Source organism: Tupaia chinensis, unplaced genomic scaffold (assembly GCF_000334495.1).
Source record: "Tupaia chinensis unplaced genomic scaffold, TupChi_1.0 Scaffold000569_1, whole genome shotgun sequence".
NCBI classification, from domain to species: domain Eukaryota; kingdom Metazoa; phylum Chordata; class Mammalia; order Scandentia; family Tupaiidae; genus Tupaia; species Tupaia belangeri.
The window spans coordinates 3628156-3655831 of NW_006160083.1; the positions used below are offsets into that span (position 1 = coordinate 3628156).

A 27676-nucleotide genomic window follows, 5' to 3' on the forward strand; every position below is an offset into this window, starting at 1 on the left:
ACCCAAGTAAATTTGAGCTGAATATAGAGTAAGCAGTTGGGCAGGTTTTCTGATCTCCACTCAACATTCCGGGAACTAAAAGCTTCACTATCTAAAAGTGTCAAAGCTTCCTTATAATGCCTCTTATTTTCTCTGTCCTGATCATTTATTAAGGGATTGTCCAGTATAAAAAAGAAATCCATTGGACCAGAAGTTGGCATAATGGCTATGTCGCTGGACCCCCATGTAGTCAACCATGGGTCAAGCCAAGTGGCTTAAACTCATGCTGGGCACATGTGTGTGTGTGCCCAAGAGCCCAAGACGAGAATGGAGAGGAAGGGATTGTGGCATGGCCATCCCCCCAGGTGGTGATTTCTCACTTTCTGTCTCTCTCTTTCTGGCGAGTGCACACACCCTATGGAAAAAAAAAAAAAAAGATAAATTCACTTTCTTTTCATTGAACTTGACTCTCCTACCTCACCAACTCTGTGTATGAGATACATAGGAGATGAAAAAAAATGAAGCAACAGCAAAGGGGCGATGAAGTTGTCCAAGGATGAAAACAAGAACCAGAAGAAGGGACAACTTCTCTACCTCCAGTGGGAGATAAAAGGGAAAGGGAAAAAATTCTGCCAAAAAGAATGCAAAAGCACAGAACACAAGAGTAGAAAGTAAAAAGAGATGTAAGAAAGGGCACCCTCATTCATGCCAAGGAAAAAATACACCTTGGCAGACACAAAAAACGTTTAAAAAGCTTTCTTTCTGTCCCCAAATGTAGACAATCAATTTTTAATTGCATTAAGATATGAATCTGAGGAACCAGCAGATGGTATAATGGTTATGTTGCCGGACTCCCATGTAATCAAATGTGGTTCGAGTCCCAGACCTGCTGGCTTAAACTCACAAGATCCTGAGAGGAGAATGGAGGAGAAGGGATTGCGGTGTGGCCATTCCTCCTGCAAGGGGGGGTGGGGGTTTGAGGTGGTGGTTTCTCGCTTTCTGTCTCTCTAGTCTCTGTCTGTCTTTCTGGCAAGCACATGCATCCTATAGCAAAAACCTCTCCAAAAAAAAAAGAAATATATATATAAATTTGAAATCAATAGTGAGTTTTACATTATAATTCTAGATCAAATTTTAACCCTGATAAATGTAATTTATATTTTTTAAGAGTAAATCTCAAATCACAGCTCATTTCAAATTTTTTATGAAGCCTTTCCTACCTACAGAAACTAGATATGACCTGAATGAAACAAGATTAAATGAGAGGAGGAAAAAAAAGTACATGCACAGTTAAGAAAATCATTCAAATATTAATTAGTCTCGCATCCACCACGCAAAAAATAAGAGGATTTCAACAATTCATGGAAAATTAAATTGAAATATGAGTTTATTTCGGTCAAAAAAAATTTGAAACCCATATGTAAGTTTTTTCATAAAATGCATTTTCCGTGAACTTTTTGGAGAGCTCTCAATAGTGTGTGTGTGTTTAAGTTTATTCTGCAATCTAATATATCCAGATAATTAACATTTTGACCTTATTTATTGTTTTGTTTTCACACAGATAGAATTTTCAATTTTTCATGAAAGCAAATATCAGACCCAATGTCTAAAAACAAACCAAATTGGGCCAGCAACTGGTGTAGTGTTAAGGCACTGGACTTCCATGTGACCGAATGTAGTTTAAGTACTGGACCCAGTGGCTTGAAACTCACACTGAGCAAGTATGCATGTGTACCTAAAATTCTGAGAGAAAAACGCAAGAAAGGGGACCGCGGTATGGCCATCCTCCCTGGGAAGGGGAGTTGATTTCTCGCTTTCTGTCTGTCTGTCTTTCTGGTGAGTGCACATGACCTTTAACAAAAATCTCTCAATAAAAATTCTTTATTCCTAAATATTAACCTGAAACAATGAACTGTAAAGACTGTGCAATGAATTATACAACGCATATCCCATTGCCTAGGTAACGCCTAACTCTCTCATTTCCAGTCTAAGTTACAGTCAACAGGATGTTTCCCAGGGTTGACATAGATCAAAAGGGAATAAAACCCATTCCACCACATTTGTTAAAACACCAATGAATGATACAAAACACTTAAAATCTGCCCACTTAAACTAAGAAACCTTTTAGAAAAACCTCAATAAACATTCTCAGGCCAGAATTTACCATCTAAGAATTCTACACTGTTCTACACTGTTGCTATCTGATAGTAGCAATAAAGCAACAATGTTTTTTCTATGCTCTAAGTAACTCTCAAACAAGGACAATTTTGCTACCCCAAACACACACACACACACACACACACACACACACACACACACACACACCCTTCCTCAGATATATATCACGACATCTAGAAACATCTTTAATCTTCCCATTTGGGGAATTTGCTATTCTCTGCTGTCAGAAAAGACAATTTGAGAATGATAGCACTTTTTATTTTCTCTTATCATACTCTCCAAGTCAAGTTCTTCCCTTTTTCTTCCTAAAATTCAACATCCAAACTTATTCATTCTTCCTTGGCACCCTCACTGCTGGGGCCCAATCATATTTCTCAAACAAGGACAATTTTGCTACCCACACACACACACACACACACACACACACACACACACACACACCCTTCCCCAGGGATATATGGCAACATCTGGAAACATCTTTAATCTTCCCATTTGGGGAATTTGCTATTCTCTGCTGTCAGAAAAGACAATTTGAGAATGATAGCACTTTTTATTTTCTCTTATCATACTCTCCAAGTCAAGTTCTTCCCTTTTTCTTCCTAAAATTCAACATCCAAACTTATTCATTCTTCCTTGGCACCCTCACTGCTGGGGCCCAATCATATTTGCTTCAGCTTCATTAAAATCCTTAATTCCTTATTATAAAAATATCAACTCCTAAAGGGGTTTTATTCCTTTCATCTAACTATACATGGGTAACAATTCTATTGTTTCCTAATTCAGAATGAAATAAAACTGAAGCTTTCCTACATCATCACCTTGAGGAAGGTAATATGCAAAATGCATGTCCATACATTTAAATATAGTAGTTTCTAGTAAATGTTTTCACTTATGGTGACTTGAATATTATTTTCATGATATTAATCGAAATAGTATCTCATCCCCAAGGAATGCTTTTACACACACATGCTCCAATTCTAATAAAAAACCAAGGAGGAAACTATTTCAGATGTCCATGTACATTGCCGGTTTTTGTTACTACGTCACAGTAGGTGTGTGAATCATGTGCACCTCCTCTTTTCGGATTGTGATTTCTCTGTCGCCATTCTCCTTAACAGCAACACTGGTAGGAAATCATGATGGTAGCAGACACCAATCTAATTTATGAGAATTAATTTCCTGTCTCTCCTCCAACCCATTGCCCCAAAACATACCCTTCCCCAAACACTTGTTTTAAGCTGTGTCCGTGTAAAGTGAAGGTAAGCTTCCAATTCTTTATTAAGAGTGGACTAAGGAAGGTTCTGAGAAGGCCTCACTAAAGAAATGTGCATTACCATTTCTACCGCAGCATTTCCCATTCTTCCTTGGCCACAGTTTTCCATTAAAAAGCCTCTTAACATCCTGCTCGACCAATGTTTCAGGGACAGACTTAGGATAAAGCCTCTCTGAGCAACGACCTGTACTTAGACCCCATCAAGGACTTCACACGCTGAGACTTCATACTCAAGAGAGCGGGACTCAAACAATTCCATACTAACAGTATGCTTTTTGTGTAGAGAAACTCTACTCCCAGAGGCTAATGCCAAGAAACCAGTAAAAGTGTTTCATTTTCTAGGTAGCTAACAGCTAAAATGGCTGTAAAAGTCTCCCAATGTCTGAAATTAATTCCTGTAGTAAATGTCCCTACCAAAAAAAGGCATACATCACACCTGTGAGTTACAGAGATATAAATTCACGATTAGTTGTGATAAATGGTGGCACTGGCGGGTTTTCTGATGAATAACTCTCTGTCTCAATCAAATTCCAAGACCATAAACATGAATTCTAATAACGATATTTATGACTAGTATTTTACAGACAAAAATCTAAAATCAATTAATATATTTCTAATTATTATACATCTTGTCCTCCCATAGCATAAATCTATTCTGCTCTGTAATATGAGCTCAAAAATCAAACGTTCATCTTAACTTTCATTGTAAGCATTCTACAATCCACTGACATGTCTTTTAAAACTGAAAATGTATATATTTTTCACCTTTTACATTACAGCTTCTATATTAAAATAACTTTAAACATCTAAATGCCAAGCAATTAACACAATGAAATACTAATGCTCTTATTATGATATGCAGTAAAATACAGTCTGCAAAGAGCAGCACGCACTTAGAACTATCTTTAGACACATTATTTAAGTGAGAATCTATGCATTTTGGGGTTGTCTACATGAGAAAAATTTGCTATAAAAGTGTCATGGGATAGGTATGATAACACACACTGGTTGATGCTGCTACTGACCAGGCTGAATTCTCACAGGATGCTTGGGTTTAATTACAGGACTATTCTAAAAATCCAGTTGCTTGGGAGGCTGAAGCTGAAGATGGAGATCAAGACAATGACCCCTAACATGAAAATAAATATCTATCTGTCTATCTATCAATCAATTATGCATGCATGTGAATAAGCCATAATACAATTAAACATAAGTGCCCAGCAGATGGCATAGTGGTTATGTGACTGAACTCTCACATGGTCGATGGTGGTTCAAGTCTCAGACCTGGTGGCTTGAAAATCACACTGGGCATTTGTGTGAGCATGCCCAAGATCCCAGAAGGAGAATGGATAAGGGATATGGCCTGTCATCCCCCCTGGGAAGGAATATTTCTTTGGGAGCAGATATGCCCTATGGCAAAAACTTTGAAAACGAAAATTGAATATAAGCCACCAAATGGTGTAACTTTCTTACCACTAAAAAACTATTTACTATAAAAAAAAAAGTCTAGCAATTCTCCCTTTTGAAAAATAACATGTTTTAATATTAACACTTTTGCAACAAGCTTTTATTCAAAAAGACTTTAATACAGTGCCATTAAATAATATATTATTTATTATAACAGGAACCTATTTTCCCTTTTATAATGCAGTCTTTATTTTTGCCAGAGACTTGAAATCCCAAACTACTCTGTTCCTATAAAACGAAGATCTAGAAAGTGTGGAATCAATCAGAGGTGTTAGACTCAAAATGGAAGAGAAAAAACTTAAAAGAAAAAAATACCCACCAAAATAAATTCTCTTGTCAACAGTACTGACTGAAGAAACTCTTTTGGAATTAACTCTGGTATGTGAGAAAATCCGGGGTAGGAAAAAGATACTAAAATAATGCCAAGATTTCTGTGGGAGTAAAGTATTTCTCACATGACCTGCAGCATCAGAAAGCTGGATCTGAGCTCCAAATTGTAGTAATGAAGGGAGTCAGGATCACACACACACACCTGCATATAACTTCAATAGCTATGTCAGTACTTTAGTCTTTCATTCCAATATATTATCATTCCACTTAAAAATATTGCTGAACCAATGAGGAATATGTTCTTATGCCTGTGTATACTTATAATAAGGAAAGTAGGATAAACACATTAGATCTTGGTTAGAATGGTTAAGCTCCAAGTCAGTGACTGTCACTGACAATAAAATTTTATTTTCAAAAGAGCAGAGAAGAAAAGAGACTTTGTATTCCCTAGAGGCAGAGGACCCATGACTCCAGCTTTGTATTCAAACATGGGCAAGAGGGCTTGGGACAGAGCAAGTGGGCAATAAACATCTGCTTTGCTGAAAATTAAGGGTCTAATATTAAAGACTGACGTTAAACAAACAGCTGTATCATGATGACCTGTTATCACCATTCACAGCTCTAGTTTCCTTTCCACGTCCTTTGTCAAAAGTGATCACTTAAGAAACCATGTTATGGGGCTAGATAGTGGCATAGGAGTAACACGACTGGACACGCATGGGAAAGGCCCTTGGGTTCGAGTTCAGAGACCTTCCTGAGCACATGAAGCTTGCACACATGCCCACTGATACAGGCCAGTTAAGGCTAGGAGTGGATCGTGGCATGAAGACCCTGCTGAGGTGCCTGTCTCTCTACCTCTCTCTCGTGAAATAAATAAATAAAACTTAAAAAGAAAAAAAAGATAAAAGAAAAAAGAAGAGTAAAGAAGGAAGGAGGAAGAAATCTGCCCAGTCTTTAAGGGATTCGTCAAGGTTTTTAAGTGGGTAACTAAATTTTCTCAGGGTGTAGTAGAGGTTTGGCCAGCTGACTCTTTAGGGTCTTTCGTGGTTAGCAATACAAAGATGGGCATTATTTCATAACAGCCTCTTAGATCAAAGAGTTGACACATGGAGTAGTCACTAGGGGCCTTGAAAATAAAACAATAATAATAAAAGCACTCTTACTACTACTTTGCTGAAGCATGGCCAGCATGCATCACCTTCACATGACATAAGGGGAGGGCTTTTCACCACAATCAGAAGCGTGATTCATAAACATCTGGAATGGTCAAATTGCCAAGTTTTCCACTTCTACTTTCCAATCTCCAAAAATATTCAACATCGAGCCATTCACGTGACTCCCTAATACCTAGACATCCTGCACAACATTGCTTGCTATGTCTGCACCCAAGCATACTCACTCACTGAGGATCTGGATCTTTAACTGCTAGAAAGTGGAACTCTCTACTCACAGCACCATGGCAACCAACTGCATACAAAGGATGAACTCCGGTGGGCCTCTAGAATAGTTTCTCAGCCTTGGCATGATGACCTGGTGGAGGCCAGATCATTCTCTACTATGGGGGCAACTCTGTGCACCACAGGATACTGAACTGTATGCAGGGCTTCCACCCACTTAGTGCCAGCTGCCCACCCAACCACCCCAATTGCACAACCAAAAAATGTCTCCAGACTTTGTCAAATGTCCCCTAAGAGGGCAATAAAGTTTCCCAACTGAGAACTTCTCCAGCACAATGTGAAGTTTATCTTAAACAAGAATACTAAATCAGAACATTTTAGGATGAAGCCTAACAAAAATTAGCAAAGTGATTTTAGGTACATCGTTGAACCTTTTCGAGTTTGCACTGTCCCCCTGTTTCCTTTGCCTGGAATGCTGACCCCACAGATCAACAGGGCCAGTCTCTCTTTATATTCAGATCTCTGCTGAAATATCACCACATCAGACAGGTGTTCCTAGGCTAAAACAGCACGTCCTCCTCATCGGTCTCTATGGCCCTACCTTACTTTATATTTCACAGCACTATGTGAAGAGATGACATGTTACTTGGTGAAAGTTTCTCCATTTCCACCAGGTAGAAATGGAAATTCTTATATTTAGTTCTCTGTTGCAGTCCAAATATCTACAGAATTTGAGTTTGCCTCCTGATTAGTGCTTCACAAATACTCTTTCAGGAAATGACTTGATGAATAGAGACTACAAGAGCAAACCTTCACACTCCGCACCAACCATACCCCCTACACACACTATGTCCTTGTTTTATCTGGCCAAAGACACGAACCTTGGCATAGACAATGCTCAGGATCTATAATTTAGCTCGGCTTTGCAAGATCTCCAAAGGGAAGGGAATCTATATGAGGCCTTTCTGGATCTGAGAAGTTTGTATGCTTGGGGTGTTAATACAACCTTTTCAGAAAGATCTTAAGTTAACATCTTCACCTAATCCTTTTCATTTAAGAGAGTGTTTGAAAGTTATCAGACTATCCCACTTCCCAAACTGAGTTTCAGTGGGGAGCCACTTCCCCACAAAGTAGTTTACCCTTCCTGCAAAAAGGGTATATCTCTGGGAGGAGTTGCTGTGAACTTCACTTAAGACAGTGCCTGGGACAGAGTCAGTACTCACTAAATATCGCCTCTTGACTCCTTGATAAAGTCAATCCTCTGAACAGCACTGCCAATAGGATGTTCTACAAGGATAGAAATGTTCTAAATTTGTGCTGTACAAATGGGTGGTCATTAGCCACCTCTGACTCCTAAGAACCAGGAATCTGGCTAGTGTGGCAGGAAATAAATTTTAAATTGTATTTAATTTTAATAAGTTTAAATTTAAATAGCCACATGTGACCAATGGCTACTGGATAGGATAGCTCTAATACTATAAAAGACTCCAAATTGATGGAGTTTTATTATTGCATCTGCAATAATGTCAGGCTTCTGAAGTAAAATCTGTATTCAAAAATAAACATATTTCACGGGACCAGCAGGTGGTTAATGGCGCTGGACTCTCACATGGCTAACCACAGTTCAAGTCCCAGACTTGGTGGCTTGCTTTCTCATTTTCCCTTTCTTTCTCTCTCTCACTCTGTCCCTCTCTGGTAAAATTAAAATAAGAAAATAAGTAAAGTTAAATTTTTAAAAAATTATTAAAAAAAAAAAAAGTAAACACACATTTTTTTCTATAATGTCTCTTACCAAACACCATAGTGTTGCTTAGCCTATAAGACCTGGAAAAGATGACAAGGGTAACAGCAACCTTGAGCTATTTACCCAATAACCATTCATTTCTCTGCTACTTCTGGGGTAAACTCTGATAGGTCTAAGAGAATCATGCTAATCCCATCTCTTACCAGTGATTGGTTTAAACATGAACATGTGATCCAGTTCTGGCCAATGAAATAAAAGGTTTGACTGACCAGGACAGGAAGCCCTTGCAGAACATTATATTTGCTCTTAACAGATATGTAGGAGAGAGACATTTTCCCTTCCTCCTCTGAACTTCATAACTCAGGATTCGACTACCACAACTCCTGAGGCCATACTCAAACCATGAGAAAAGTGATTGCAAAAACTAAGGCTACCCACTAAGGATGGCAAAGTATAATTACAACAAGACTTTAGGAAGGACAGAGCATAAAAATGCTGCCCAGAGTTGTCCTGTGGTATGTGAGATAGTAAATAATCCTTATTATGAAGCCATTCCATCAGGGAGTCTTCCAGAGGCTAAAACATCGTTAACTGATCCAAAAGCAAATCCCGTGCCAATCTGGGAGGAAAACTCTGATAGTATTGTTAGTTATGGTATACTCATAGGACAAAGGGAAGCAAATCTTAACTAGTTCTTTCAGGCACAGCAGGTACACAGCCCAACTGGCTAAGTGTTGAAGCTTCCTTTTCACACCCTAGTGGATGGTGAGAGAAAGGGCAATCTCTTCAAGAAAAGGATGTTATAAGATGCCTCATTAGGAGGTGGTGTAAGAATGTAAAAGCCAAAAAAACCTTCCAAAAGTGTCAAAATCACTCCCTAAGAAGAGAGTGTAGACTATATACTTAACAAGAGTGAGAAAAAAAAAAATGTCTCCCATTATCACTGTAAGCCCCAGAAGCAGAAACACCTAAAATGGCTTTGTCTGTCTTTGTAGATACTAGTCAAACAGTCTACTAAAGGTTCATACTCATTTCCCTGCCAGAACTTCAGAATGACCAATCAATACGGACTGTACTAATGACATGACACCCCGCTAAAAGGAAGAATATTGTCGTAACACTTGGGCCTAAGGAGATGGGTGAGAAGAAAGAAACAGGCTCCAAGAGGAAAAGAGGCCAACAATCATCAGAGCAGAACTCCAAAATGATACCTCTGGGAAGAGCAAAACTTTATGTAGCTTCAATAAGGAACTTGTTTTTTTTTTCTCCCAGGGAATGGCCTTCAAACTGGGAGGATGTGGATCAACATAATCAGAAATCTTAGATCAAGTGGCTTTCACAAATCTCAGGAAAATCTCAAGATCCTCTCCAGCTTGTCAGACTCATAGACACCCTGGCAAGAACAATTCAAGTCGAGAAGCGGGTTGCAAAATCCAAGACATGACAGACATATTCTAGCAAATCAGCCACATCAACCTTTTTACTGTGTCAGTGTCCATTCATTGAGATCAGTAGAGATGATATTTAAAACATTTAACAATCAAAGACAATAACCAATCACAATGGATGGTGAGGAGGATGGGTATAGAGATGCACTGTAGGATTCTTAGGAGGTCCCAGAATAGGGAACGGCGGTCTCATGGAGGTGATGAAGGGGAAATTCAGGAGGGTTGGCCCAAGTGTGTGTTTCAGAATTTTTAACAATCTGTTAATATTCCAGAATCAGCACTTACAATAAACCATAGTTTCTGAATTAGGGTAACAAATATTTTGTTACATTTTTAAGCCAATTCAAAGAAATTCTACACTCTTTATAATTTTTCACATGACAGATGTAGTTTGATTATACAATATATTAAGAGTCTCTTCGGTTCTTCAAACATGGTGATAATATCTCCTACAGGAGACTTACTTTGCCATACTGGAATGCCAGCTATACTCCCATGTAAACAAAATTCTTCTTTAAACTACTTCAATTTTTATAAAATCTCAAATATAACTTAATAAGAAACTTAACACACTTAAAAGGAAAACTATCATGGCTTGCCAGACATGAAGCATTCCAGAAAGTAATGAAAAAAGATGATCAAATTCTAAATTATTCTCTCAGCTGAAGACTGAGGTCAATCCTATCTCTCTGTTAAAAAGAAAAGAAAAGAAAAGAAAAGAAAAGAAAAGAAAAGATGTTAGCAACTGATAAAGAGGAGTTAAAAGCTATTAGTACCAAATGACTTTACTATGTTAAGAGTCAAGTCACTGCATCATAGAAGTATTTTTCTTATGACATAAAATCACAATACTAAAATGTAGGTGTTGGCAGGTGGCGTGGTGGCTAAGAGTGCTGGACTCCCACATGGGCAACTGCAGTTCGAGTCCCAGACCTAGTGGCTTGCTTTCTCATTCTCTCTTTCTCTCTTTCTCTAAAATAAATAAACAAATAAAATAAAGTTAAATAAAATAATTCTTTTTAAAAAATACTACAATATATACCATACTCCAGTGATATTAGTGAAGATTTCTGAAGTTACTGTAAAGTATTTCCCAAAGAGGCAAGGTTTCTCATGTCTCTGAATGATCTCAGGATCAACTCTCCAGCTTGTCAAGATCTTGGCTACTGCAGCAAGAACAACTCAATTATACACATAGCAGAGATACATATTTTAACCTACACAAGGTCTTAGTGACATAAAGAAAATTAGGTTTAAACTAAATGAAACATATCAATAGTGCAGATAAGTTTTAATAGCAAGAAAGACTATCAAGATATACTACCCTTAAAGCTGTTGGTCTCACATGGGGTCACAGGAGATGGATTAACAGCAGACAGTGAGAAGTGAGGGCCATTTCAAATCCGCCAACAGCCACTGAAAGCTAACGTCCCCACTCTACACTAAAAGAACACTCCAGGTGGACTGACCAGAATAGGACCATGTAAGACATGAGACTTCTGATCAGGACATGATTATACTTAACTTGGTAAGTAAGATTCTATGCATAACTAAAAAGAAAAAAAATCAATGTTTAAGTATATATTACATAGTTATTTTAGCTACATACTGACAATATTAGAAGTTCACAGGGGACACCCATGGAGGGTGGTTAAGGGAGCTGGATCCCATGTGGCTGACCAAGCTATTGGAGTCTTGAATCAGGCAGCCTGAAAAATAAACCGAGTGTGAATGCATGTGTGCCCCAAATCCCCAAAAGTGGGAAAGGAGGAGGAGGAGCAATTGTGGTATGACTGTGGAAGGGTATTTCCTCTCCCTCTTTCCTTTTCTGTCTCTCCCTCCTCCCTCCCCTCTTCCCCCTTCTCCTCTCCCCGACTCTGGCAAGCTTCTCCACTTCTTGGCCACTGAATAAAGTTTGTGCCATGACACTCAATTTCAGTCACCTAAGTTGACTCTGTGACACCAGAGAGTAAAAGATCTCATCTTTGGGGATAAATTAAAATGGTAGCAATAGAACAATCCTCCATTTTATATCAGATCATAGTATTTTGTTTTGATTTTGTTACATGTGTGTGTGTTTGCCATAGGTAACATGTGCTCGCCAGAGAGAGACAAGTGAGAGGGAAAGTAAGAAATCACCCAGCAGGGGAGATGGCCTTGCTGCAATCCCGTCTCCTCCATTCTCCTCCTGGGATATGAGCACACACAAACACCAGTGTGATTTTCAAACAGCCAGATCCAGGACTAGAACCATGGTTAGCCATGTGAGAATCCAGCACCTTAATCACCCTGCCACCTGCTGGCTCCCAGAGGGTGGGTTTTATGGACCAAATCAGATATAATAAGTGAGTATATTTTGTTAGGTTAAAAAGACCAGTAGCCTTTAAGTATATCACACAGAAAATGGAAATCATTGCTCTCTGATTATTACACATGTATTTAGCTAGGTGTATTTTTCCTCTGAACCTTTCAATTAATCGTGTCCTCCCACCCACACACACTCCCCCCACCTCTCTCCCCAAGAAGCTAGTTTCAAAGGAAGGAACATCATCCTTTCAAATTTTTGACCAGCAAAAAAGATGTTTGACTTTGATCCATCACAGATATGAAAAATATATACTTATATATAACTCTCTGTACGCCTTATGTAGACCCACTGAATTTATGGATTAATGAATATTAGGATTTATGTTATGTCAAAGTAAATATTGACCTTATCCCTGCCTGGGTCAATATTTACTGCTTTGCTCAATAAATCTTGATGTTCATTTTCAAACTAAGTCAATATCAGTTCATTAATTTCTGCATGGTTTATATCAGCATTTTATAAAATTTGAAATGCCAGTGAAAATGTTTCACCTAAAAAATTTAGATACAGCCAATTAAAGAGACAAAAGCTTCTGCTATCCTCTGGCTAGCCTTTAGGTATCCTTCCTTCATTTCTTTCTTTTTTCTTTCTTCCTTCCTTTCCTCTCAAAATTCTGATAAGGAAAACTGCCTGAATTTGATACAATGCAGTTCATACTTCAAAACAAAAGGACCATTTTAAAAAATACGATAAATATATTGGTATGAGAAATTGAAGTTGTATAGCTATATTATTAAAATATTATATATAAGATTGCATTCTCAAAAAGTCATGACATATCTTTTTTTTTTTTTTGCAAAAATGTGTTGTGATTTTTCTGACAACCCAATATATAAGAAAGCAATAGCCATCCTTTCTCAATGATAACCACAATCAATGTGTGTGGGGGTCTCCAGATTCCTCAGCTTTATGCATTCATGGCATCATACTATCCATATTATTTTAATATATTTTGTAACTCAATCTCCTTCATTGTGGCAGATGTTTAGGTAAGCATTTCAACCTAAGGATGCATTCTAACTACCCAAGTCCCTCCTAATGGTCATTCAGGCTATTAAACACGGTGCCTCTTGAGGACATACACAAGTGTTTCTGAAAGACAAATTCCTAGAAGCAGAAATGCTAGATGAAAGACTATCAATATTTAATATTTCCTTAGATATTATCTAAGAGCCCTCATAGAAGGCTCCATCAATCCATAACATGTAGAGCTAATTTAAAACCCAAATCCTGGCCTAGCTACTGTGGCTCAGCAGTGGTATAGGTGCCCTGCAAGCCTGGAAGTTATATGGTTGACCACAGGTTCAAATACTGAGTAGGCCTGAAAACAGATCCTGAATGCAGATGTCCAGGATCCAGAACAAGTAGAAGGCTGAAGAAAGGGGTGAAAAGACCTCATTGAGGGACTGGCAGGTGGCAATGGTGGTTAAGGGCACTGGACTTTCCACATGGCCGACCATGGTTCAAGTTCCAGACCTGGTGGCTTGCCTTCTCACTTTCCCTCTCTCTCTCACTCTGTCCCTCTCTGCTCAAATTAAAATAAATAAATTTTGAAAAGAAAAGAAAAAAGACCTCTTTGAGGATACCTTCCTCTCCTTCTCTCTCTTCCTGTTGTGCATGTGCAGCCCTGAACACACATGCATTATTATCATAAGTAAAATAAAACCCAAGCCCTCACCTTCCTTGCATTTTATAATGTTTTAAATACCGGGCACAGCAGCATTAACATTATCATTGATATGTATCACCTGATTCCGAAACAGCAGTGAACAGTACTTTATCTGTTTAATAAGCTCTGCCAAGGGTCACAGGACCCTTAGGGATATCTTCATGTCTTTTTAAAATAGACGTTAAGTCCATTAACTATATAAACATTTTGGAAACCATGTCCAGAGAGAGGATGCAAGGATACTTTAGAACTCAGGAAGAAAGAAACAGGGAAAAAAAAAAAGTTTTAGAATCAATCAATAAATAGTAGAACAAAAATATTTCTAAGTTGAGAGAACAATCTCTTTCATATAGTAGAACGAAAAAGAGCCAAACTTGGCCAAGAATTGAAAAATGCTCAAGATACCCCAAGCATAGGGCCACACATTCTTCTGTATTCATAAAGCCCTGATTAGTGGGTAACCATATGTGTTTTTTCTCACCCTATCTATCCTTGTAACCACAGATCAAGTACAGAAGAAAGAGAATACCTGTAGGAAGAAACAGTTTGTACTACAATTTGTTCCCTACCTTGGGGCCCTGCTAGCCCAAAACATTTAGGTAAAAAAGAGAAAAAGATAAATTACAGAAAAAGGTTCTATTCTAAAGAACCTAAAGTCTTAAAAAGCCTAAGAAATATGGATAAAGCCCTACAGTGTACTTTAATAGGTTCAAGTCAAAACTCTTTGTCTTTAGAACTCATTTACTCGTTTTAAATTAAATGCAGTGCTTTCTTCGATCATCCTGGGCACAATCTTAGACAACTCATTTGTTTTCTCTTCCATGTACAAGTGGTAATGAATGCCGGTGGGCTAGTAGCTTTCAAATCCTGAGTGACACAACCTTATTTATTTATTTATTTATTTTTGGAGAGGTTTTTGCTATAGGGCGCATGTGCTCGCCAGAAACACAGAGAGAGACAGAGAGACAGAAAGCGAGAAATCACCCCCCAGGGGGGATGGCCACACTGCAATCCTTTCTCCTCCATTCTCCTCTTGGGATCTTGGGCACGCACACACACGTGCCTGGCATGAGTTCAAGCCGCCAGGTCCAGGACTTGAACCGCGGTCGACCACATGGCAGTCCAGCGACATAGCCATTACGCTAACTGCTGGTCCCACAACCTTATTTTTCATCCTGCCCTCTTCCTCCCTCCTGAATTCTAAACCCTCCAACTAGTGGTCTATGCAAACATAAAGCCAACTGTATCTATTTCCACCCTGACACACTTTCAGGACTCCCTATCACCCACAGAAGGAAGCTCTATGTCACCAATAGGTGACATAGGGCCCTCTATGGTCCAACTCTGTCATATTCCTTTAACTCTCTCTATTCTGCTATATGCTCTAGACCTTCTGAGTTGCTTCCAATTCCCCAGTCATTGCCAAGTTATCAATACTTATCTCAGGGCCTTTGCACATCCTGGCAAACACCTGCCTATCTTTAATGGCTGAGATCTGGCAACAACAATTCTGAGGAACCTGGGCATACAGTAAGCAACGAATGAGTGTGGTGAACAAATAACTTCTACTTAAAATTTTAAATAGATTAATAGGCTCATGTTGGGAAGATAGAAAATAGAGGCAACTGGGGCATGAAGGGAAAGATGAGTCACACTAAGCATCAAAGCAGAGACAGTCTCTGAGCTGGGACATGGAAGGAAGGAGCCCAAGGCTGGTTTTTCCCCAGGGGTGTGGTTCTCTCAGGTCGGAAAGTCTCTAATGCAAAAAGAACTTCCCTGGGAAAGGATCTCTTAAGAGGCTTCCTGGGGAATTTTAGGATGGGGCAAATAATACAACAATGTTAACACTAAACTTTGAGGTTCTATAGTGCCTTCCATTCTTCTAATGACAAAAGCAGACTTTTACAGGCATAGTTTGCTTTACCTTATAAAAAATATTCCGCAGAATAGGCATGGAAATGTAGTTTTAGGAATTTAATTATATCTTAAGTTCACCAGGGGAGCTCGTTAGTTAAAGGGATCCAACAGTGAAACCTTTGGTAAATCACCCATTAATTTATCTGAATTTCATGGCAGGACCCCCTCTTAGTGAGTTTTCTAGGCTCAGACTCTGGCAGGAAAACATTCATCCATCCATCCATTTACTCACTTGAAAAATACGCACTGAATGGCACAAAACGAGGTGATCTACCACACTGCAGGGGAAACAAGGAACTGTGAGCTCTAATCGTCATCCTCAAGGTTTCTACATTTAGCTGGGGAAATGAGACCCACACCCGACACACATGTATTTTAAACAAGATGTTTATATGAGCAATGTGGTGGCATGGCATATAATGAAGAACTAAAGGGGTAATATATACTTTACTCCAGGGTGGAGGCCAGAAATTATACTAGGTGCTTACAGACATTATCTTACCCTCAATGCCTTCCCACAAGGTGTGTCCTTTTACCTCCATTTTACAGCTAAACAGATCATCAAACCATAAGACAGCTGGAGAGGACCTTGGTTGTCCCCTGGCCAATGCAGGGAGGTCTCTTAGAATAATCCTGTTTGACCTTCCCCAGCCAACACCAGGCGTGTCCTGCAGGGAAATTTAGTCATTGCATGTTTAAATTTAGTATTCCTCCAAGAATGAAAAAATGTCTTCCTTATATTGATTCATAGATGCTCCTTCTTCACAGAAGGAACATGAGATAGAGATGATTAAAAATGCATAAAATCAAACAGGATAAATTTTTAAAAGCAGGGGTTGGCGGGGTGCTACAGCCTTTTCTTTTTCTTTTCTTTTCTTTTTTTGTTCCCCTCAAGACTTTGCAGAGGAAGGAAAGAAAGCAGAGCATTTCATAAAAATGTCTCAAATTTCCACTTGAACTTACTCCGGGTTTGTTTCTCAAGTCCCTTTTGGGCAAAGATGACCTACCTAGAATGTGTTACTTCTGTGTAATAATTACAGAAGTTCTAGGCAAACTTCAAAATTCATGAGTTGTCATCACCTAAAGTAACACAGAAAAACACCTACATCTTAGCTGAGTATAACTAACAAAGAAATTATTTTAATATTTTCAATGAGACATTCTTAAAGTATCAAATTTTGGGGGGTATAATTCTGCATAAAATACATAAAGAGGTCATTTTCTTTGTTTCCTGTCTATGTTGGCTTAAGGAAAAAGAAATCCAAAGCATAAAGCAATCTAAAAATTACATTGCTATTATTTTTGGATTTTTTTGCGTGGGGAGAGAGGTTTTTGCTATAGGGCATGTGTGCTCGCCAGAAAGACCAGAAAGACAGAGAGAGACAGAAAGTGAGAAATCACCCCCAGGGGGGATGGCCACACTGCAATCCCTTCTCCTCCATTCTCCTCTCGGGATCTTGGGCGCACACACACGCGCGCCTGGCGTGAGTCTATGCCACCAGGTCCAGGACTCAAACCAAAGTCGACTACATGGGAGTCCAGCGACATAGCCATTACGTTAACTGCTGATCCCTTTAGATTTTTTTTTTTTTAATTTCCAGAGGTTGTGTGCACACACCAAAGAGAGATAAAGAGAGAGAGAGAGAGACCACACTCATTGCCACAATCCCTTCTTTATTTCCCTATCCTGTCAGAATTCTGGGCATGCACAGGTGCTTGGCATGTTTTGTAAGCCACCAGGGCTGGGATCTGAACTGCAGTCAGCCATGATGGATTCCATGCCCTTAACTATTCAGCTCAGGACTAGCCTTACACTTCAACATATCTTAGATTTATGCTCAACTTCATACCTTTTATGAATCATTTCCCACAATGAACTCAGATACTATGACCTGTTTTCCAGTAGACTAAATTAAAAATCAGAGATAACTCATCATCAAATAACTGCTTTTCAACATATAGTTCAATATGCTAAAGTTGTAGGGTGCTCACAAAGGCATGATTACAAAAGTAAAGTTTCCTAACATTTCAGATACACATAGGGTATCTACATTATCCACAGGGATGAAATAACTTGTTTAGTACTAAAGTGAAAAGTGAATCACTACTCTAGTATTAAAGAACTATTGTTATGCAGTCAGCAAGTGTATGTGGTTAAGGTTCTGAACTCCCATATGGTCAACCATGGTTCAAGTCCCAAATCCAGCTGCTGCAATGTTCCAATAGGAGTGTGTATGCACATGCCCCAAATCCTAAGAGGAGAATGGAAGAAAAGGAATTGTGACATGGCCATGCCCCTGGGACATCTCACTTTCCCTCTCTCTTTCTTTCTCTTTTTGGCGAGTGCATGTACCTTATGGCGAAAACCTTAAATTAAAAAAAAAAAATGACAAGAAAAGAAAAAAAGAATTACTGTCATGACAATATCCTAAAAACAAGTTATCCACAGTTCAAAAACTCATGAAACTCTCCTCATTGACTGCGCTGGAATGCCAAGAGAATAACAGGGTCAGCAATGTTCGCCCGACTCCACCCCAGAATAGGAGACCTTTGGGGGGTCAGCAGGTGGTATGGTGATTCAGGACATTGGACTCCCACATGGCCAACTGCAGTTCGAGTCCTGGACCTGGCAGCTTGCTTTCTCATTTTCCCTCTCTCTCTCTCGCTCTGTCCCTCTCTGGTCAAATTAATATAAACAAATAGGGTTAAATAAATAATTCTTTAAAATAGACAAAAAGAGAGAGAGAGAGACCTTCAGTGAGGGACATGGTAAGGAGAACAGTCAACACTCGCTCGTTCATCTCCCAAATCCACCCCCTGCAACACATCCCACTTCACTCATCCTACTTCTTACCAAGTTCTTTCCAAAAGCAGGATCACCAGAACTACTATAAATGCTAACAAGAAGACTTGCTGAGGATATTCTATTCTCAAAAGAAATGCAAGGAAAAAAATTTGTCTTCCAAATCTCTGAACAATTCTGTATATGAATGAGTCAGATTAACATCTGCTCAAAAATCCAGGCTATATTAATATGAGCAGGAGTTGGCAAACTCTGTATAAAGGGCCAGACAGCAATATCCAACCTAGCTTTTTTTTCAGTCAAAGGGCATTGTCGAGTTTGGAGTGACAGAGTGCAAAGCCATGTGCACGGGTATGTTCCACTAAGACTTGGTTTACAGAAAAAGGCTACGGTGTGTAGTTTGCCAACTTCTCAACTTGAGGAGAGTCGACTTAATCCTGATCCCCAAATCCAAATGGGCAACATTTGTGAATTACTACTCACGGACTCACTTGTTTAGCTCTCAAGAGTATCTATTAGGTGGTCGGTAGAGTCATGACATTTCTTTCTAGGCAAAAATGTGCCATGACTTTCCCGGCAACCCAATAGTTACCATACATTATCAATTGTGCCTACCCACTGAGAATTCAATAACAAAAACACCAACTTCAGCAAACGTTAACAGTGTCAAAAATAGCAAGACGTAATACTAGGTCCTCACTTTATGTCAGAAATATGCCAAACTTTCCGCACACATCATCTCACGTCATCTCCACAATTCTATGAGGGAAATGCTATTAATTATTTCCTTTTCATAGGAGGAAACTGCAGCTTCAACCAATTAACTGTCTTTCCAACATCATGAAGCTATTATATAGCAAAACTTAAACCATGGTCTATTGATGGGACTTTGCAGTACATATTCTCACGTGCCTTACTGCCAAAACACCAATAGCATTATCTTAGGAGGAGCTTGGGCAAATTGGAGAGCTAAAGGCACAAAATTAAAATGTAAACCATTAAGTCAGTCTTTCAGAAACAGCTTGGTTGGCCCTTGCTAAATTTAAAAATATTTTCTCCTACAAAGACTGAGCCTCGGTTTTGTCTCACTTTACAAGCAACATTTATTTACACTAACGGTATACATCTGTAGATTTTTTTTCTTTTTAATTTGCTATAGGGCACATGCACTTGCATAAGATAGAGAAAGTGTCCACCAAAGGAGATGGTCATACTGTAATCCCTTTTCCTCTTGGGGACATTGGGCACACATGCACATGTGTTCCGTGTGTTTCCAAGCCACTGGATCTGGGACCAAACTGTGTAGTCCGTCATGTGGGATCCAGTCACCTTAACTTCCATGCCACAAACTGGCTCTACATTTGCAGCTTTTAGTCCCTCATCTGGTTTGCTGCAGCTTAAAGTACTGGTCTATGCATGGCTTTATATTTTAAAATGGTTGAAGAAAAAAAAAGAATAATATTTAGTGACAGCTGAAAACTAGAAAACTGAAATTCTAGTATTTATACATAAAGTTTTTATCACAATACAGGTACTCTCTCTAGTACAGCCCATGGCTGCTTTTATGTTACAGTGACTGAGTTGAAGTAGTTGGAAAAGAGACTTTATGCCCAGCAAGCCTAAAATATTAACTATCTAAATCTTTTCAAAAAGTGTGCCAAAGCCGGAATTGGAACTACCATTAGCCATTCCACTGATCCAGACAGTGCCCAAATCCAGACACAATGAATTCCAGAAATGGAGACTCCTGAAGTCCACCAGCATTAAGGACATCAACAATCACTCCTTCCCAGCGACAGCACTAATGCTCATATTTAACTGAGCAATGGGCTAAGTTTTAGGTCTTTCACTCCCTCACTGCCATTTGCAACTGGAGATGCTGACAGAATACAGCTTCCAATTTCCTGAGTAACAGCATTATTATTCTAAATTGATGAACTGTAAATAGCAGGCACTTTAGGCCTCTTCCGACCGATACTAGCACCACTGAGTACAAAATGATAAATTTTTCTCTGAATTTCTTGGCAAGAAGCTATATACATACATATATATGTGTATGTATATATGGAATTTTGGCTTTCATCTCCCAGTTTCTTGCATTTATCAGAAATGGTGACAAAAAAGGCTTTAATTAGGTAATTCTAATCACAAAGCACTGGATGTGATGGAAGACTTCAGAATCACTATCTGTTTGTAGCAAAACAAAACAGATAGGCTATTCTCCCTGTAGGGGCAGGAGATTTATCAATAGACAAAAGGATGCAAAAAGCCAATAGATAAGGTGTAATTAAAGATCAGACCTATAAATTTTACACTGACATAAATTTAACAGGATTTTCAGGTGGAAATTTAGGGTTTAAAACCAAGGCATCATTACGAAAAGGCTACCTTTCCGTTTTATATGCAACATTGCATAATACATAGATTTATTATGAAGACTAATACTCTTTGCCTCCAAGCCCTTTCATACAAAGAATTTGAATTATTCAGTGCCAAAGTAATTTTCCAAAGTGGTCTATCTTCCTTGAGCATTCCTCCTTAATTAGCTATAATACACTTTCCATATATTTTGGGGGAATCAAAATCTCTTTTAGAAATAACAATCCACTTATCATATTTTTGATAGCTGTGGGAAGCATAACCCAAAAAGGTATGTACACTGCTGGAGGGCTTCACTTTTTCCCCCTTAAAGTGTAAAAAAATTATTTCATATGTAATAGTCACTATAGCTATAGCAATGCTCTATTCTCTCTATTCATTGGCTTGAAAGCTAAAGGTAAAAATAAAAATGAAAAGAACTGAAGAACACTGTAGAAAAGAAAGTGAAAATACATTCGACCAACACGATCCGATTTGAAAATTAAGTTGCACTGCTTTTGGTATCTGGTGCTTTGTAATATTCAGTAGACATTTAGCAGTTGAAGACTAGCTTTATATTTTCTGCTTTCTGCAATTGCAGTCACAGAAGAAGAGAGAAAAGGAAAAAGCTGTGTCCTTTGGAAAATTACAGGTTTGGTACAATAACTCATTAACAAGTAAAGTTCAGAAATAAATGCAAATTGAGGGGAAAAAAAAACAGGTTGAGAAAACAGGTGGGAGAGATAAATTAAGGTACTTATAACCTTGAAGAAAACCAGGCTTGAATATTTCAACTTTTAGTGAACTACAAAAGGTTTGAACAAACAGAACTCAGGCGTGAACGTGATTAAAAGTGTGCTTTCGAGTGAGTTTAATGGGATGTTAACTGGCCTGTGTGATTCCAATCAGAACAATTCAACTTACCGGAATAGGCCCAGTACGGGTCGCCTGAAGCCTTGCGCCTGCGGATCTGCACTGAGCTGCCGTGTCTGTTCTCGTGCAGGGCCCCGACGTAGCCTTCTGTCAACGCTGAAAAAAAGGGAAACCGGTGATGAGACAGAGTCACCAGCCCACCAGACACAGGAAAAGTGCCAATATACAAGACTGGGTTGGAGAAGCACAATCCTTGGGGCTAAGTGAATAGACCCTCCTTATTTTACAGAAAAACTGCAATCCAGAGAGATTGCTGTGGTTATTATTAATATGGATATAATTTACCTGAGTCTCTTTTTTCCAAGAAGTGCTCTACACTGAATAGTCTATGAACATTATCTTATTTGATCTACAAGACACTACCAGACAACAGATGCAATGGTCTCAACATGGGACCATTCTATAAATAAGCAAGCTGAAGCTTTAAGCAGCAAAGTTATTTGAACTTGCTCAAGGTCATAAAACTGGTAGACCTGGAAACCACATTTCTGGTTCCAAAAAGATAAATATATAGAGAGATATGTGATATGTCCTAGGTGCAAAGGCCCTGTGAGTTATTTGATCTTCATAGAGTTAGGAGTCATTCCATCTCTTGGAGACGGAGGAAGAATTAAGTCCCAATGACACTGACTGGTCCAGTTTACCCAGGTATGCATGCAGTGGATTGGAGAACCAAACTTCATTATCTCTTTGTCAAAGCCTCTGCCATCAAACTCAGCAGAGTCTGAGGCTTAGGAGACTCTCCATGGTGAGTACCAATCTTTCCCATCTATCGGACTACAAATAGTCACCTGTTTGCATTTGAAGACAGAAAATCAAGACATCTTTCCGAGGCCAACTATGCTCAGAAAAGAAACACTGCTAAATAATGTATCCATATATAGATATAGATAAAGAGAGATTTTTACTATAGGGTGCATGTGCACACTGGAAAGACAGAGAGAGACACAGAGGGACAGAAATCAAGAAATCATCCCCTGGGGGGAATGGCCACATCACAATCCCTTGTCCTCCATTCTCCTCTCGGGATCTTGGGCTTGCATGCACATGCACCTGGCATGAGTTTTAAGTCACCAGGTATGGGACTCAAACCTTGATCGACTATGTGGGACTCCAGCGACGTAACCATTATGCCATCTGCTGGTCCCTAAATAATGTATGTTTTAAAATAAAACAAAATCAGTCCACCAAACAAAAGCAAAACTATTCTATCCCATTACGGAGAACTTCCATCTGCCTTCCCTGGTGTTCAAAGCCCTCTTCTCCCAGTCACGTTATGGATGCAAATTTCTTTTGTTGTGAGCCCACACCTAAATGCACTGATGTGTAAGATGACAAATATCATAAGTGCCTAGAATCCCAGATGAAAAAGAATTACCTAAAAAACACACCCCAGCCAACTAAGTTAATATTTAAATACACCCAAACAAAATCAAAGTAATGTAAATGATTAGGGGAATTAGATATTCAACTAGAGATGACAACAAGAAAACACAATACATTCTCTATTGCAAATTAGTCAATGGAGGGCCACCCCACATGGCTGAATCTAGGCCTGGATGGCTTGAAAAATATACCTGGCATATGTGTGCACCCAAAATGTCCAGAAGAATGGAGAGCTGGAGGAAAGGGGATTGTAGTGTGACCATGCCTCGTTGGGGGGGGAGGGGCCTGTTTCCTTCTCCTGTCTCTCTCTCTGTGGCAAGCACAGACAACCTCTGGCAAATTTTAAGAAAGAAAAGAAAGAAAAGAAAGAAAGAAAGAAAGAAATAAGGAAAGAAAGAAAAAGAAAAACACAACTGGTATATGTGCATGTGTACCTAAAATCCTCACAGGATGGAGAATGGAGGACAAGGCAATGTGGTGTGGCCATGCCTCATTGAGGGGTGCTTGCTTGCTTTCTCTCTCTCTCTCTTTGGCAAGGACACGTATATTGTAGCGATTACAACAAGTTGGTCAGTGGAATAGGAGTATCACCATGATGGCATTAGACTGTTGACAATGTGATGACAGTCATGACAAAAAAAATAGAAACATTATATGTAATGTATAAAGAACTTAATGCTGACACTTCAGTCGCAGGGACTAGCATTAAGACAAGTAAAGCTTAACAAAGATATTCTATAAAGAGGAACCCTTCAGAAGGAAATACGCATCTTGTAAACTCCAAACACACATCGATAATGTAAAACCGGTGTCATCTCTATTCTACTCATTGGTCCTGAATGACAAAGTCAACACCTAAATTACTACTCTTTTTTTTTTAAGTACAGTGACGGTTTAGGTACCTATCCTACAGTTTTGCAGATGAGCCATTCAGGGATCCAGGAAGTTGATCACTGTAAGATCGAATATAAAATGTCCAATCGTCTAGCCTCCTAATCTATTATTTTGTTCCACTAAATAAGTAATTTTTAGGCTTATTTACTTTCTATGCACATAACAATTTTTTTATGTATCTCAGTGAATACAAATAATTATTCCCAAATACTTTGTATCAGGACAAAGAGTAATGAATGTGAATAATGAATGTGTCTTCTATTAATACATGTGGTTGAACCTGTTTCCTTGTCACAGGATTGTTTTGAAAACAGCACAAGTTACTGTGGACAGAGCATCTAACTCAGCCCTGGGCATACAATGTGTTTTACATGCCTGACAATATAGTAGAAATTTGCTGTAAGATGTGTTTCTGTAATGATCATAATCTACCCCACCCTAGCTATGCATCACAAATTGAACATCCACCTTTCCTGCCAGCTCTAGGGGTGAGTCTTTGTTGATTTAACCCAGTCAATCACTGTCCCATTTTCTGGCCCCTGTGATGTATTGGGCCTAGAGACATTAGCCAATGAAAGATTCTTCTTTCTTCCTGAAGGGGTTATGACACGAAGTCCCAAGTGGGTGGTTAAGGATCAGGTAGGATAGCAAAAGAGGAGCTCAAAACTGGAATCACAACAGAGGAGTCAAAACCTATGGATCAATTCTGTTGTCAAAATTGAAGCCAGCAGCTGTGGCACGTGGTAAAACCAGGCTCTGTGATGCTGAGCCCACATGGGAAACATCTGGTCTCCCTGCACATGTCAGGCGCACGTATCCATGTGCCTGTGATTGGCTGGCTGAGGCTGGGGTGGATCACAGCGTGAAGACCCTGTTGTGGGTCTTGGTCTCTCTCTAAATAAATAAATAAATGAACCTTGGGGGGGGGGGCAAAAAAATCAGTCTTGGAAAAAGCCAATTTGAAACCAATCTTGTCCAAGGCTTTATAGTTACGTGAAATCAATTACCTGGCAAAGCTCATTTTTCTGCCTCTTGTACAAAAAAGATCCCCAAATGACACTAATGGTGTCCTTTAAATAGTCATTTGAACGCTAGATCATCAATTTCTCCATCTGTAAAAGGCCATTTCTGGACTAGAATTCTGACTCTGAACCCTGGGCTGCTTTAAAAAAAGAAAACACACACACACACACGCATGCACTTATGCCCTGGACCTCATACCTCTAAATTTGGGTGTAACTGGTCTACAATGGGATCCAAATACCAATACTTTTTAAAAAGTGATTCTATTTCACTCTCCAAATGATTCTATTTTGAGGCTGGAGATCAGAACCGACAAACCTCCCTACCACGCTGGACTGAAGGTTCCATTCAACTCTGGCATTCTCAACTCTTGCCCTCACAGCCTACAAACGTGACAGTCCAAATCTTAATACCAACATAGGGCTGGCCAAGCAGAAACGAAACGCCTGAAGCAGAAATGGCAACAGTGAGGCGCCAACCTCAGAATTTAGACAAACAAATCTGAACTGCGTCAAATGGAGTTCTAACCAGAAAACTCACAAATAAACCAGGTAGAGAAGGAAGGAAGGAAGATTGTTTTCTCTCCGAGGATGTCAATTTCTGCACTCTGTACAAACAACGTCATCTTAGAATTGTGACCCTCCCCACGACGAGTCCCTCTTTTCCTGGCCCTGAAGAGGAGGTGCTTTTTATTGCTCACGACCTTTGAGATCATCAGGGTGCAGTGAGGGGAGCACAGGCTGCCAGGAACAGCTCTGTAGCAGCTGCAGTGCTGGCAGCTGTGCGGCCCATCCTGCTGGGAAAGCAAAGAGACAGAATCTCCGGAGCTTCAAGGAAGCAGGAACATCTCCAAGTCCTCAGAAGCAGACCTGATTCCAAGCCTTTAACTAGGCTGAATACAGGCTATCAGTCCTGGAGTCCCACTCCGTCTGCCTCCCCAAGCTCAGTAAACTATTGATGAAAAAGCAAAATGTGCAAGGATATATCTCATTCAATAAACCACAACCAGTCAACTGTGGTAGAACATGCTGGCTGATGCTACTTTATGTCAGGCTAAGGCAACATGGGAGGCCTAGGTTCAATTCCCAGCTGATCCTAAAAGTTGAGTGTGGATGCACATAACTGTATTGCCAGCTACTCGGGAGGCTGAGGCAGTAGAATGACAACTTAGTGAAATCCTATCCTTTCATCATTTTTTTTTTCCTTTAGGTTTTTGATATAGGGATTGTGTGTTCCCCAGAGAGAGCCAGAGAAGGAAAGTGAGAAATCACCTCCACCCCAGCAGGGAGGGGTGGTGGTATGACCATGTTGCAATCCCTTCTTCATTCTGCTCTGGAGATTTGGGGCACACATACATGCTTAGGGCAATTTTCAAGCTGCCGGGTCAGGAACATGAACTGCAATTGCCCATGTGGGAATCCAGTGTCTTATCCATCGTGCCACCTGTTGGCCCTGTGAAACCCTATCTTTAAAAAAGAAAACAAAAACAAAAACAAAAAAATTTAAAAACAAAAGGGGGGGGCAAGCAAGAAAGAGAAACAAGAGAGATAAACATAAGGTCCTCTCCTGACATTGCAAAGCAAGGGAATCAATACCCCAAAGAGCAGACACCTTCCTGGCCATGCATATACATCATGCCGTGGTACTAGGCTGCAAAACTGCCTACCTCCAGGTTTGTTCTGCTTAAGACAGAAATAAGAGCTATGCTATTATTTCCTATACACAGACTAACTGATAAGAGGTGAAAGCAGGGCCATTTCAGGGAAGAAGGGTTAAGTTGGTCTTCTTCATACTCATAAGGGTACTGAGGCACAAGGTGAGCATTACACAGCAAGAACTATAGGGGCAGAAAAAGCTGCAATGAAGGATTGCTGCACGGCCAATGAAGGGCTCTAAGCTCTCTGGAACCAAGCAGCACATGAATGCCTGGACTACTGTCAACTACCACCCACACTGGAGCTCCACACATGGAACGTGTTCGTAAACAGTGAGTGAACAAATAAATGAATGCATGAGAAGCTGGCACCAGCAGACAGTGTAATGGTTACGTCGCTGGTCTCCTGTGTGGCCAAGAGTAGAAGGGATTACGGCATGGCCATCCCCCTGGGGGATGATATTTTCTCTTTCTGTCTCTCTGTCTCTGTCTCTCTGTCGAGTGCATGCACCCTATAACCAAAAACAAATAAACAAACAAAAGAAACAAAAATTTCTCTTAAAAAAATAAATAAATAAGGGGGCCTACAGGTGGTATGGTGGTTAAGGGCGCTGGACTCCCACAAGGCTGACCGTGGTTCGAGTCTCAGGCCTGGTGGCCTGCATTCTCTCTCTCTCTCTCTCACGCACACACACACGCGTGTGCGCACACACACAAACACACACACACACTGTCCCTCTCTGGTCAAATTAAAATAAGTAAATTTAAATAAAATAACTCTTAAAAAATAGAAAAGTTGATAATGTTTGTGTTCTGGGTAGGTAATCTCATACCAGAGGACTTCAAAAAGTTAAT

General features: G+C 39.6%; 1 protein-coding gene across 1 annotated transcript in view; it reads right to left on the reverse strand.

Annotated features, from left to right (window-relative positions):
* The window catches only part of PTPRG (protein tyrosine phosphatase receptor type G), a gene marked incomplete in the record, with an annotated part of 820292 nt that overhangs the window by 593669 nt on the left and 198947 nt on the right, over positions 1-27676 (reverse strand). The window contains 1 exon segment of the mRNA XM_027775507.1: positions 21856-21960. Coding sequence (XP_027631308.1) covers positions 21856-21960 — 105 coding nt within the window.